The sequence below is a fragment of the Vombatus ursinus genome, unplaced genomic scaffold (assembly GCF_900497805.2).
Source record: "Vombatus ursinus unplaced genomic scaffold, bare-nosed wombat genome assembly UNPS02009132.1, whole genome shotgun sequence".
NCBI lineage: Eukaryota > Metazoa > Chordata > Mammalia > Diprotodontia > Vombatidae > Vombatus > Vombatus ursinus.
Window position 1 is genome coordinate 14,693,885 of NW_020948910.1, and position 13,282 is coordinate 14,707,166.

The 13,282-nt window shown below is 36.4% G+C and overlaps 1 protein-coding gene across 6 annotated transcripts in view; it reads left to right on the top strand.

Moving 5' to 3' along the window:
• HBS1L (HBS1 like translational GTPase) overlaps nucleotides 1-13,282 on the top strand; it is a 137,954-nt gene that overhangs the window by 82,122 nt on the left and 42,550 nt on the right. For all 6 annotated transcript variants that reach the window (XM_027850646.1, XM_027850647.1, XM_027850652.1 and 3 more), the window contains one exon: nucleotides 2,701-2,963. In XM_027850646.1, coding sequence (XP_027706447.1) covers nucleotides 2,701-2,963 — 263 coding nt within the window. The remainder of the gene's footprint in view (nucleotides 1-2,700; nucleotides 2,964-13,282) is intronic.

Genomic DNA, 13,282 nt, shown 5'->3' on the forward strand with positions numbered 1-13,282 from the left:
AACAGTTTATATAATGGCCATAGCAATGCAAAGTCAAGTCATTATACATTTATTAAGTGTTTACTATTTGTCAGGAACTGTGCTAAACACTGTGAATAAAAATATAAGCAGAAAGACAGTGCCTGACCTCCAGGAGCTTATATTTCTTGTGGGGAGGGGGAGGAGGGGCTCCAGGAGCTTATATTTCTTGTGGGGAGGGGGAGGAGGGGATTTCCCACTTAATAGTATTTTATTTTTTCCAATTACATGTAAAGATGATTTTCAGCATTCACTTTTATAAGATTTTGAATTCCAAATTTTTTCTCACTCCTCTCCATCACCAAGATGGTAAGCAACCTAATAGAGTTATACATGTACAATAATATTAAACAGATTTCCACATTAGTCATGTTGTAGAAGAAGAATCAGAACAAAAGGGAAAAACCATGAGAAAGAAAAAACAAAACAAAAAAAGTGAAAATAGTATGCTTCGATCTGCATTCAGACCCCATATTTCCTTCTCTGGATATGGTTTGCATTTTCCATCACAAATCTTTTGGAATTGTCTTAGATCATTTTGTTGCTGAGAAGAGCTAACTCTATCATAGTTAATTATTGCACAGTGCTGCTGCTACTGTGTACAATGTTCTCCTGGTTCTGCTCACTTTCATTCAGCATCAGTTCATGTAAGTCTTTCCAGATTTTTCTGAAAACATCCTTCTTAGCATTTCTTATAGCATTAAAATATTCCATTACATTCATATACTACAACTTGTTCAGCCATTCCTTAATTGATGGGCATCCCTCAATTTCCAGTTGTTTGTCACCACAAAAAGAACTGCTATATAAATATTTTTGTGCATATGGGTCCTTTTCCCATTTTTATAATCTCTTTGGGATACAGACGTAGTAGTGGTATTGCTGGATCAAAGGATATGCATAGTTTTATAGCCCTTTGGCCATAGTTCCATGTTACTCTCAAGAATGGTTAGATCAATTCTCAACTCCACCAACAATACATTAGTGTTCTAATTTTTCCACATCTTCTCTAACATTTGTCATTTTCCTTTTTTGTCACAGCCAATCTGATAGGTGTGGGATGGTACCTCAGAGTTGTTTTAATTTGCATTTCTCTAATCAGTAGTGATTTAGAGAATTTTTTCATATATCTATGGATAGCTTTAATTTCTTCATCTGAAAACTGCCTGTTCATATCCTTTGACTACTTATTAATTGAGGAATGATTTGTATTCTTATAAATTTGACTCAGTTCTTGATATATTTTAGAAATGAGGCCTTTATAAGAAACGGCTATAAAAAATTGTTTCCCAGTTTTCTGCTTTCCTTCTAATCTTGGTTGCATTGGCTTTGTGAAAAACCTTTTTAATTTAATGTAATCAAAATTATCCATTTTGTATTTCATAATGTTCTCTATCTCTTGTTTGGTCATAAATTCTTCCCTTCTCCATAGATCTCACAGGTAAACTCTTCCTTGCTCTCCTAATTTGCTTATGGTATCACCCTTTATGTCTAAATCATGTACCTTTTTGACCTTATCTTGGTATATGATGTAAGATATTGGTTTATGCCATACTGTTTTCCAGTTTTCCCAGCAATTTTTGTGAAATAGTAAGTTCTTTTCCCAGAAGCTGGAGTGTTTGGGTTCAGCTCTTTACTTTTAAGAATGGGGTTCATACTTTTTTAAAACTCATACCCAAAGACTTTTTAGCTTGGTAGGATCTGGGATAAGTTATATTAAAATTTAGTGACCTTGCAGTCATCAATAGTTTGCTTCTTTCCTGAAGAGCAGAACAAGGATTAGTCTGGGAGCATAAGAGGACACTCTGGTATTTTCTTTGTTAAACTTTGTGGAAGAAGAAACGGAGTTTATTTTACTTATGCTGCCATCCCCCAGTGGACGCTACCATGCTGTCATCTAGGTAGCAGTTTTGTGACCCCAAACTACTCCATTGCCTCCACACAGAAGAATAGCTATACCTAGGTCATCTATACCTTTGCCACCTGCAGCTGGCAAACTATTCTTTTCTTGAACCAGGTTTATCTTTAACTGGACAGGGAAATATAGATTGTATCTTAGAGTGGCTTATAAGTTCTTTATTAAGCTCCCACAATACTAGGTGCTCTAGAGAGTATACCAAGAGATACTGAAGAATTAGAATCATTGTTTATTTTAGAACTTTCTATAAAATGTCATTTCTTTAGTCAGCTTATAAAAAATGAATTTGGGAAACTAACATTATTTTTGAGGCAAAAATAAGACAGGTATCACAAAGATTCTGTCCTTTCAGTTGAACTTACTGGGAGGCAAGGTTAGAGGGGAAAAAAAATTTTTTTTATATTGTGTTAATTATCTCAGATATCTATTTTTTCAAAATATCTTTTTTATGCCACCCTTCTTGTGATAGGATGACAGTCAGTATGATGGGTTTAGATTCTGGATGTCAGTTGTTATACAGGATATTTTCTTCTTATTTTTCAGACAGACTTTTTTTCTTGAGGGATATTGCAAACATATTTCTGTGGTTGAGGACCTCACTTTTTATCATGTCTACTTTAACAGACTCTAGCTATTTATCAGAGATCGCTCTTGGTTTGGAGGGCAAAAGAGTGAAGAGAGAGCACTTCTCTATCTTTTTTCTGACATTGAAGTTACTTTCTCAGTTTCCTATAACAATGTTTTCCTGTCTCTGCTTTTCATAGAGTGACTGCTGAAGAAAATGGTGATAGTGTCCACACACCTCATAAAGGACCTCCTAGTGAAGATGCCAACATTGCTTCTTCTGGTATTCTTGAGCCAGTTTCTAAATCAGCTCTTCCATCCCACACAATTCAGGCATTAGAAGAACAGAGCACAACACCAACGCCAGTGAAAAAGTCTAACAAGCTAAAGCAGCAAATAGATGTGAAGGCTGAACTGGAGAAGAGGCAAGGGGGAAAACAGCTGCTCAACTTGGTGGTAATTGGTAATGCCCTTTTCCTTTTAGCTTCGACTAAATATATTTTAGACTCAACCTGTTATCGGTTGACAGAGTGGAAGTTAAGGTGACAGCCTAAATGTTTAGATGAGTCAAATGTAGAATATGAAATAAAGACATTATCCTATGTTGCTTTTTTTTTTTTTTTTTTTTTTTTTTGCTTCCAAATGACCCAAGACTTATGCTGCCATCTTTGATCAGGGAAGTCATGTACAATTCCTTCTTAGCTAGAAAATTCATTAGACACAGCAACACGTGTTCCCCTTGCTAAACATATTTTAAAATTGATGATCCTGTTAGCTTTTTTGTTTTCAAAACACTCTGAGGGCCCTTGCCTCTTTGTCTTCTCTAAAAAGATTTGTTCTTTTTCTTCATATTGACTATTCACACTAGCAGGAACCTTTGATCATCTAAACCAGTGGTGTCTCTCAAATAGAGAAGGAGGCTACTGAACCATACAGAAGGATCCCTGTGGGCCATATATCATCTTAGAAAACCACATATCAACATCATCTATGTTCTGTTATATTTTAATTTCAGTGTTCCAGGCTGTATTGGGCTATATGTTTGATACTTGATCCAGACCAATTGCTTGATTTTATAAATAAGGACACTGAGGACCACAAAAATGAAGTGATTTCTTCTCAATTATGTCTAGTTAGTGGCAGAATTGTGGCTGGAACTCAAGTCTCCTTACTCACAGCCTATTGTTTTCTTTATTATATCATGCTTCCTCTTAGATGTTTAAATATCTTAAAAATAATTTAAGGTGTTTATATTCTTAAACTGCAGTGTTTTGAAGGTCTCTTTACTGTACATTTACTCCCCAGTTCAGATTATAACTTAACCTTTCTTTTGCATCCTGTATGACTCCTGTCTGTGTCTTCATATTAATCTTCCATGTAGAGTTCTACTTGATACTATAGAAACCTTCCTCTCGGTCATTTTATATTTCATTTTTACCAGTACAGAATTTGGGCTATACATTTGCTTTCCCTTCCCTTGCTACATAACCAGCCTACTTACTTATTTCCATCATATCTTTTTTGATGATGTCTTTTACACCACTTATTCTACACAAGTCATTGTTGGAATTGCTGCAGCTAGACCAATCTCTGTTGAGTAGCAGTCTTCATTGAGGAGAGCTTGTAGTATTCTGGGCCTTGATATACTTAGTTGCATATCATCTTCAAAAGGAGCATCTTGAAAACGTTACCATCTGTAGAGAATTCCTCTTCCCTTTGGACTCTGTGCTCAGCATTCTTTGGATTTATCAAATAGTAGATTATTATATTCATTGACTGTTGTGTCTTCCATACCTAACCTATTCCACTGATCCACCACTCTATTTCTTAACCAATACCAAGTAGTTTTGATGATTGCTGCTTTATAATACAATTTGAGATCTGGTACAACTAGGCCACCTTCCCTTGTATTTCTTTTCATTAGTTCCCTTGATATTCTGGACCTTTTGTTCTTCCAGATGAATTTTTTTTTCTAGGTCTATAAATTAATTTTTTAATAGTTTGATTGGTATGGCACTAAATAAGTAAATTAATTTAGGTAGAATTGTCATTTTTATTATATTAGCTCAACCTACCCCTGAGCAACTGATATTTTTCCAGTTATTTAGATCTGACTTTATTTATATGAAAAGTGTTTTGTAATTGTGTTCATATAGTTTCTGGGTTTGTTTCGGGAGGTAGACTCATAAATATTTTATAATGTTTACAGTAAATTTAAATGGAATTTCTCTTTCTATCTCTTGCTGGTGGGCTTTGTTGGTAATATATAGAAATGCTGATGATTTATGTGGGTTTATTTTATATCCTGCAACTTTGCTAAATTTGTTTATTATTTCAAGTAATTTTTTACTTGTTTCTCTAGGATTCTCTAAATATACCATCATGTCATCTGCAAAGAGTGATAGCTTTGTTTCTTCTTTGCCTTTTCTAATTTCTTCAATTTCTTTTTCTTCTCTAATTGCTACAGTTAACATTTCTAGCACAATATTGAATAACAGTGATAATGGACATCCTTGTTTCACCCTCGATCTTATTGGAAATGCTTCTAGCTTATCTCCATTGCATATAATGCTTCCTGATGTTTTTGATAGATGCTGTTTGTTATTTAAGGAAGACTCCATTTATTCCTTTGCTCTCTAGTGTTTTTAATAGGAATGGGTGTTGTATTTTGTCAGATGGTTTTTCTGCATCTATTGAGATAATCATATGATTTCTGTTAGTTTTGTTGTTGATATGGTCACCTATGCTGATGGTTTTCCTAATATTGAACCAGTCCTGCATTCCTGGTGTAAATCCTACCTGGTCATAGTGTTTTATCCTCAAGATAAGTTGTTGTAATCTCTTCGCTAATATTTTATTTAAAATTTTTGCATCTGTATTTGTTAGAGAAATTGGTCTGTAATTTTCTTTCTCTATTTTGGCTCTTCCCAGCATAGGTATCAGCACCATGTTTGTATCATAAAAGAATTTGGTAGGACTCCTTCTTTACCTATTTTCCCAGATAGTTCATAGAATATTCGAATTAGTTGCTCTTTATATGTTTGATAGAATTCACTTGTAAATCTATCTGGCCCAGGACATTTTTTCTTGGGGAGTTCATTGTTGGCTTGTTTGATTTCTTCTTCTGAAATGGGATTAAGTATTTTATTTCCTCTTCCGTTAATCTGGGAAGTTTATATTTTTGTAAATATTCATCCATTTTACTAAAATTGTCAAATTTATTGGCATACAGTTGTGCAAAATAGCTCCTGATTATTGTTTTGATTTCCTCTTCATTGGTGATGAATTCACCCTTTTCATTTTTGATGCTGGTAATTTGATTTTCTTCTTTCTTTTTTTTAATCAAATTAAGCAAAGGTTTATCTGATTTATTGTTTGTTTTTTCATTACCAGCTCTTAGTTTTATTTATTAGTTCAATAGTTTTCTTAATTTCCATTTTATTAATCTCTCCTTTGGTGTTCAGAATTTCTAATTTGGTATTTAATTGGAGATTTTCAGTTTGTTCTTTTTCTAGCTTTTTTAGTTGCATGCCCAATTCATTGATCTCTTCTTTCTCTATTTTATTCACACAAGCATGTAGAGATACAAAACTTCCCCTAAGGACGGCTTTCGCTGCATCCCATAAGTTTTGGTATGTTGTCTCCTTGTTATCATTCTTTTGGATGAAGTTATTGATTGTTTCTGTGATTTGTTGTTTGGCCCACTCATTCTTTAGGATTAGATTATTTACTTTCCAATTAATTTTTAGTCTGTCTTTCCATGGCCCTTTATTACATGTGATTTTTATTGCATCATGATCTGAAAAGGATGCATTTAGTATTTCTGCCTTTCTACATTGGATTGTGAGGTTTTTATATCCTAGTACCTGGTCGATTTTTGTGTAGGTTCCATGTACTGCCGAGAAAAAGGAATATTCCTGTCTGTCCCTATTCAGTTTTCTCCAGAGGTCAACCATATTTAACTTTTCTAAGATTCTATTGATCTCCTTAACTTCTTTCTTGTTTATTTAGTGGTTAGATTTATCTAGTTCTGAGAGGGGGAGGTTGTGGTCCCCCACTAGTATAGTTTTGCTGTCTATTTCTTCCTGTATCTCCCTTAACTTCTCCTTTAAGAATATGGCTGCTGTACCACTTGGTGCGTATATGTTTAGTAATGATATTACTTCATTACCTATGGTACCTTTTACCAGAATATCATTTCCTTCCTTATCTCTTTTAATTAGATCTATTTTTGCTTTTGTTTTGTCTGAGATCAGGATTGTTACCCTGCTTTTTTTACTTTAGCTGAAGCATAATATATTCTGCTCCAGCCTTTTACCTTTACTCTGTGTGTATCCCTCTGCTTCAAATGTGTTTCTTGTGAACAACATATTGTAGGATTATGGTTCTTAATCTACTCTGCTATCCATGAGAGAGTACATCCCATTCACAGTTATGATTACTATCTCTGTCTTCCTCTCCATCCTGTTTCCCCGTTTATGCTTTTTTTCTCTCTTTTCTCCCTTTCCCTCCTCAGTAGAGTTTTGCTTTCGACCACTGCCTCCCTCAGTCTGCCCTCCCTTCTATTAGCCCCCTCCCTTTTCTTTTCCCTTTACCCTTTCTACTTCTTATAGGGTGAGTTAGATTTCCATACTTAACTGATTATGTTATTTCCTCTTTGAACCAAAGATGAGAGTAAGGTTCAGACAATGCTCATCTCCCTCTCTTCTTTCTCTCTATTTTATTTGGTTTTTGTGCGTTTTCCTGTGATGTAATTTATCCTTGTCTGCCTCCTCCTTTCCTCTTCTCCCAGTACAATCCCTTTTCACCACTTAATTAGATTTTTCTACGATCATATCAAAGTCAACTTAAACCCATGCCCTCTAAGTATACCCCCTTTTAAAATGTCATAATGACATTATAGTTCTTAAGAGTTATAATTGTCATCTTCCCTTGCAGGGATGTAAACAGTTTGCCCTTATTAATAATATGTTGTTGTTTTTCTTTTCTGTTTACTTTTTTATGCCTCCCTTGAATCTTGTATTTGAAGATCAGTTTTCAGCTGAGCTCTGGTCTTTTCATCAGGAAGGTTTGGAAGTTCCCTGTTTCATTGAATGTCCATATCTTCGCCTGAAAGATTATGCTCAATTTCACTGGGTAGTTGATCCTTAATTACAATCCAAGCTCCTTTGCGTTACGGAATATTATATTGCATGCCCTCCAATCTTTTAATGTAGAAGCTTCAAGGTCCTGTGTAATCCTAACTGTGGTTCCATGATATTTAAATTGTTTCTTTCTGGCTGCTTGTAATATTTTCTCTTTGATCTAGTAATTTTGGAATTTAGCTACAGTATTCCTTGACATTTTCAATTTGGGATCTCTTTCAGGAGGTGATAGGTGGATTCTTTTGATGACTAATTTACCCTCTGGCTCTAGGACTTCAGGGCAGTTTTCTTTGATGATTTCCTGTAAGATGTTGTCCAGGCTCTTTTTTTCATCGTGATTTTCAGTTAGATCAATAATTTTTAAATTGTCTCTCCTAGATCTATTTTCCAGGTCAGTTGTTTTACTAATAAGGTATTTTATGTTTTCATCTATTTTTCATTCTTTTGTTTCTGTTTGACTGTTTCATGCTGTCTCATAGAGTTGTTAGCTTCCACTTGCCCCATTCTAATTTTTAAGAAATTGTTTTTTTCTATTAGATTTTGTACTTCCTTTTCCATTTGGCCCATTTTCCTTTTTTTTTTTTGTTAGACAGTGGGGTTAAGTGACTTGCCCAGGGGCACACAGCAAGTAAGTGTTATGTGTCTGAGGTCATATTTGAACTCAGGTCCTCCTGAATCCAGGGCCAGTGCTCTATCCACTGCGCCACCTAGCTGCCCTGCCCATTTTCCTTTTTAAGGAGTTACTCTCTTCAGTGAGTTTTTGTGCCTCCTTTTCTATTTGGCCAATTCTACTTTTTAAGGACTTGTTTTCTACAGTTAATTTTTGTCCTTTTTCCAGGCTATTGACTCTCTCTTGCGTACTTCTCATTTCTTTTCCCAATTTTTCTTCTACCTCTCTTATTTAACTTTTAAAATCCTTCTTGAGTTCTTCCAAGAAGACTTTTTGGACTTGAGACCAGTTCATATTCCCCTTTGAGGTTTCATATGTGGATATATTAATAATGTTCTCCTCTTCTGAATTTATGCCTTGATCTTCCCTTTTCCTCAAAATAAGAATCTATGGTCATTTTCCGTTTTTGCTTTTTGTTCATGGTGTTTGCCTGTTTCCTGACTTTAAAAAAAAAAATGTTGAGTTCTCATGCTGAAGTGAAGGGGGCACTTATCCAAGCTTCTTTTCCTGTTCACTGAAGCCTTGCCCTTGAATGTTTGGCACCAGGTGATTTTGGCACCGGGTGATTTTGCTGCTGGAGAATGCCATTGCCCGTGGTGGTTTTCCAAGCTGGTGTCTACCAGTTCTCCTTCCTGTATTGAGGCTCTTGGGGGGTCTTGGTGTTGGCACTTGCCTGCTTCACCAACCTAGGTCTCAGGATCTCCCCCTGGTATATTGAGATGGGGCTTGCTGCTGGCTTGCTGGGGTGCCTCTGGTCATGTACTGCTCCCTCTCCCCCAAAGTGAGAGAGGCCTTTCCCGTTAATCCCCCAAGCTTCCTGGGGAACAAGACTGTTGTGCCCTGTCTTTTTGCTGACTCAGGGTTTTTTCTGTGTCAATATTTTCTGGGCTTTCAGAAGTCAGTGAGGGAGGGTGAGAGTGACTTACTTCTTAATCTGCTGTCTTGGCTCCTGTAACTCGATAACTGTGCTCAACATTCTTAATGACTGTTGTGAACACCTTTGTCAATCACTAGCCTCCATGTTCCCTCACTTGATATTGACGATCAAAGAGTTGTTGAACAAAATTAAAATTCTCTCTGCAGTTACATCTCTCAAGGAATTTTGAATGATAGGAACAAATATGTGAGAGACACATTTTTAGAGGAGAACCTGTAGGACTGCATTTTCCTCTACAAGTAAGCCAAATAATTTTTCATGGCAAATGAACAAATAAAGCAGGATCTTATATTCTCCTCACTTTTCAATTAATTTTGTCACTGTGAAGATAAACTCTCCTGTAGAAAATTATCTATGAAAACCTGTATAGTCCCTTCTCTGATAGTCAAAAGGATACAGCGTAAGCTATAAAGACATATGCACACTATTTGATTTTTTTCCCCCTCCTTTACAACCCTTTCTCCCCACTCCCCTGTCTCCTGCCCCCACCCAAACCAAAACCCACAAACCCTAACCTTTTGCAACAAATGAGCATAGTCAGGTAAAACAGCTTCTTGTGTTCGCCACGTCCAAAAATGTGTTTCTTGTTCTTCATATTAGATTATCACCTCTTTCAGGAGTTAAATCACATTCTTAGTCATTGACTTTCCGGAATCGTGATCGATCACTATGTTGATCAGACTTCCAAAATCATTCATTTTTACAGTGTTGATATTATAGTGTAAATTTTCCTTCAGGGGCTCTCTGCCACTCCTAGGAACTGTCTTCCAGATCCTCTTTGATCACCTAACTTAGAGCAACAGCACCAATATAGCAGCCACCTTCACTCTTGGGACTGGCTTCCAAATCCTCTCTCCTGGATTAGAGCCACAGTGCCACAAACTTCTGCTCCCAAGGGACTGCCTCCAGGATTCTCCTTCAACCCTGGGTTCCTGTAGTTCCTGTGCTGGTTGCTTGACCTTAGGTCAAATTTGTGATCTTGTGGTGGAAAGATAACTTATATGATTCTCTTTTGATTTCTGATCACTGTCTGCCTGATCTGAGGCTTTTCTTTATCTTCTTAGAAGAGTTGTCAGGGGAGCTAGGCAGCATTACTTCTTCCTACTCCGCCACCTTGACTGGTCTCTCTAAGGGCATTATTTGTAGCAGACTGTCTATTTTTTTTTTTTTGCATTATTTTGTTACCTACCCTCTACTTTATGTCCCTGAGATAGTTGCTCTTGATGTTTACACAACTGAGATGTTATAATTGTAAATTCATTTACTTATTCTGTAGTTCTTGATCTCTTTGGGACTATTCCTGTGTGTTGTGAATTGATGAATACATCTCTGCTGATTAATGATATTTATTATAGAAAAAATTCATACCCATCTTTCCCCTTGAGTCACCCCATCTAAGAAAGACCTTTTATCCCAACAGCACTTAGTCATCTCCCTGCTGGTAAAAGCTCTGCCAAGATAAAGCTTCCACATAGGACTCCTGATATCCAGGAGTGACTTTTTAAAGAAAGTACCATATATCCCTTTGTGTATCTTTCCCTCACTTACCTGCTGATTTGATCTGCTAACAAGTAAATATGGTAGTTTGTTCCTTGGCGCATCTCCAATCTCCAATCTGTATCTGCTTGACTGACAGAGTTGGTATAAGTTGTCTGAAATTATATACAGGGATTCTGTAGGAAGAATGTATTAAATGACTAAAGAACAGAATCAGAAGCATAGTGAGGACAAGGAATTCCCCACTGTAATGTGGCATGTCACAGGACCCTGGTGCACTTTTTTGGGCCAGGCAATTGGGGTTAAGTGACTTCCCGAGAGTCATGTAGCTAGTGTTATGTGTCTGAGACCGGATTTGAACTCAGGTCATCCTGTATCCAGGGCCGGTGCTATATCCACTGCACCACCTAGCTGCCCTACCCTGGTACACTTTTACCAGACAACCGATTCTGATTTCCTTTTTGATCCCATGGGATGATTAAGACTGCATTATTGATGGGGAAAGATTTAACGAAAGTGTTATACAGAATAGTTTGAAGGGCAAAAAAAGTAAATTGATTTATTTGGCTATTTTTCATTGAACTAGCCTAGTTAAGAAAAGGAAAGAATATGTCAAGTCTAAAAATTCTAGTACAGGAAAAAAATTGTTTATATAGAACTCTATTTTGAAACTTTGGTTGCTTTTGCAGTGATAGGACCTGGGGTGAGGGGTAGGGGGTGTCAGGGGACAAAGAACAGGTGCAGTAGTTGCTGATCAAAATAGCAAAATTTAATTACCTACTTAATTCAAAGTCCTGCCAGGTTTTGAAGTTTAAGATGCGTGCTGTGATAGTAAAGGAATGAGAGCATGGTATATGGAATATGGATATTTGGAGCAGGGGACATGATATGGGAGTGAATATACTGTTATCCTTTTCCACATGTGCCTCTCACTGATAGTTACAGTGATACCTCCTTTTTAGATTTGTCCTATTACCTCCTATTTAGGTTTGTCCTGTAGTTAGGTATAGAGTAGTGATGACCACTGAAGGAGATGAAATAAAGCCTAAAGATGAACAGAACTATACCCCAAATTAATTAAGCAATAGAAAATATAACTTATTTGGAATGCTCTTAGATGTTATGTTGAATAGTTGACAGCTTTTTTTTTTTTAGTAAGCGTCAGCTCCTTTCTTTTTTTTTAAATTAATTTATTTCAATTTATCACCAATCACTTCCATATGCTTTTAAGTTTAAAATTTTTCTCCCCCTTCCTCCCCACCTCCCTTCCCAAGATGGCATACAATATGATATAGGCTATACATATACATTCCTATTAAACATATTTTCACAGTAGTGATGTTGTAAGTAAGAATTAGAACCAATAGGTGGAGCCACCAGAAAGAGGAAACAAAACTCAACAGAAGAGAAAAAAAATAGCAAATTGTGTGCTTCGATCTGCATTCAAATTCCATAGTTCTTTCTTTGGATGTGGATAGCATTTTCCATAACGAGGCCTTTGGAGATGTCTTAGATCCTTGTATTGCTGGAAAGGGTTAATTTTATCAATATTAGTCATCACACAACATGGCTGTTGTTGTGTACAACATTCTCTTGGTTCTACTCACTTCACTCAGCATCAGACCATACAAGTCTTTCCAGATTTTTCTGAAGTCATCCTGTTCATCATGTCTTATAGCATAATAGTATTCCATTACATTCATATACCAGATGGAAAATAGGTGAAGGAGTCTTTTTATGATACAAATATGGTGCTGATACCTAAACCAGGAAGAGTCAAAACAGAGAAAGAAAATTGTAGACCAATTTCTCTAATGAATATGGATGCAAAAATTTTAAACAAAATATTAGCAAATAGATTACAGCAACTTATCACAAGAATAATGCATTATGACCAGGTAGGATTTATACCAGGAATGCAAGGCTGGTTCAATATTAGGAAAACTATCAGCATAGTTCATCATATCAACACCAAAACTAACAGAAACCACATGATCATATCCATAGATGCAGAAAAAGCTTTTGACAAAATACAACACCCATTCCTATTAAAAACACTAGAGAGTATAGGTATAAATGGAGTCTTCCTTAAAATAATAAATAGCATCTACCTAAAACCTTCAGCAAGCATCATATGTAATGGGGACAAGCTAGAACCATTTCCAGTAAGATTGGGGTTCGTGTGGGACAGTGACCCTAACACAATGAAACTCAGAGACTTCTCAAGGTGGAAGCAAAAGTTACTCTTTATTATAGTCTCACGAGAAGGGGCATCTACTCCTCCAGTACACTACCAGCAGGAGAGAAGCGAGGCACAGAGGACAAAGTGAAGTCATATATCCTAATGCGAACAAACCCCCACTCACCGCTATCCCTTCTTCCCATTGGCTGGGAGGTGGGTTTACAATCTAGGCGCAAAAATTCTTCCCTGGAGACAAAGAACAAGGAAACAGGGTATAGCCAATCCAAACATACATGTCCTTATTTAGCAAACCTGATGCTGATGTGGCAGAAACTTTTCCCCAGCAACAAGG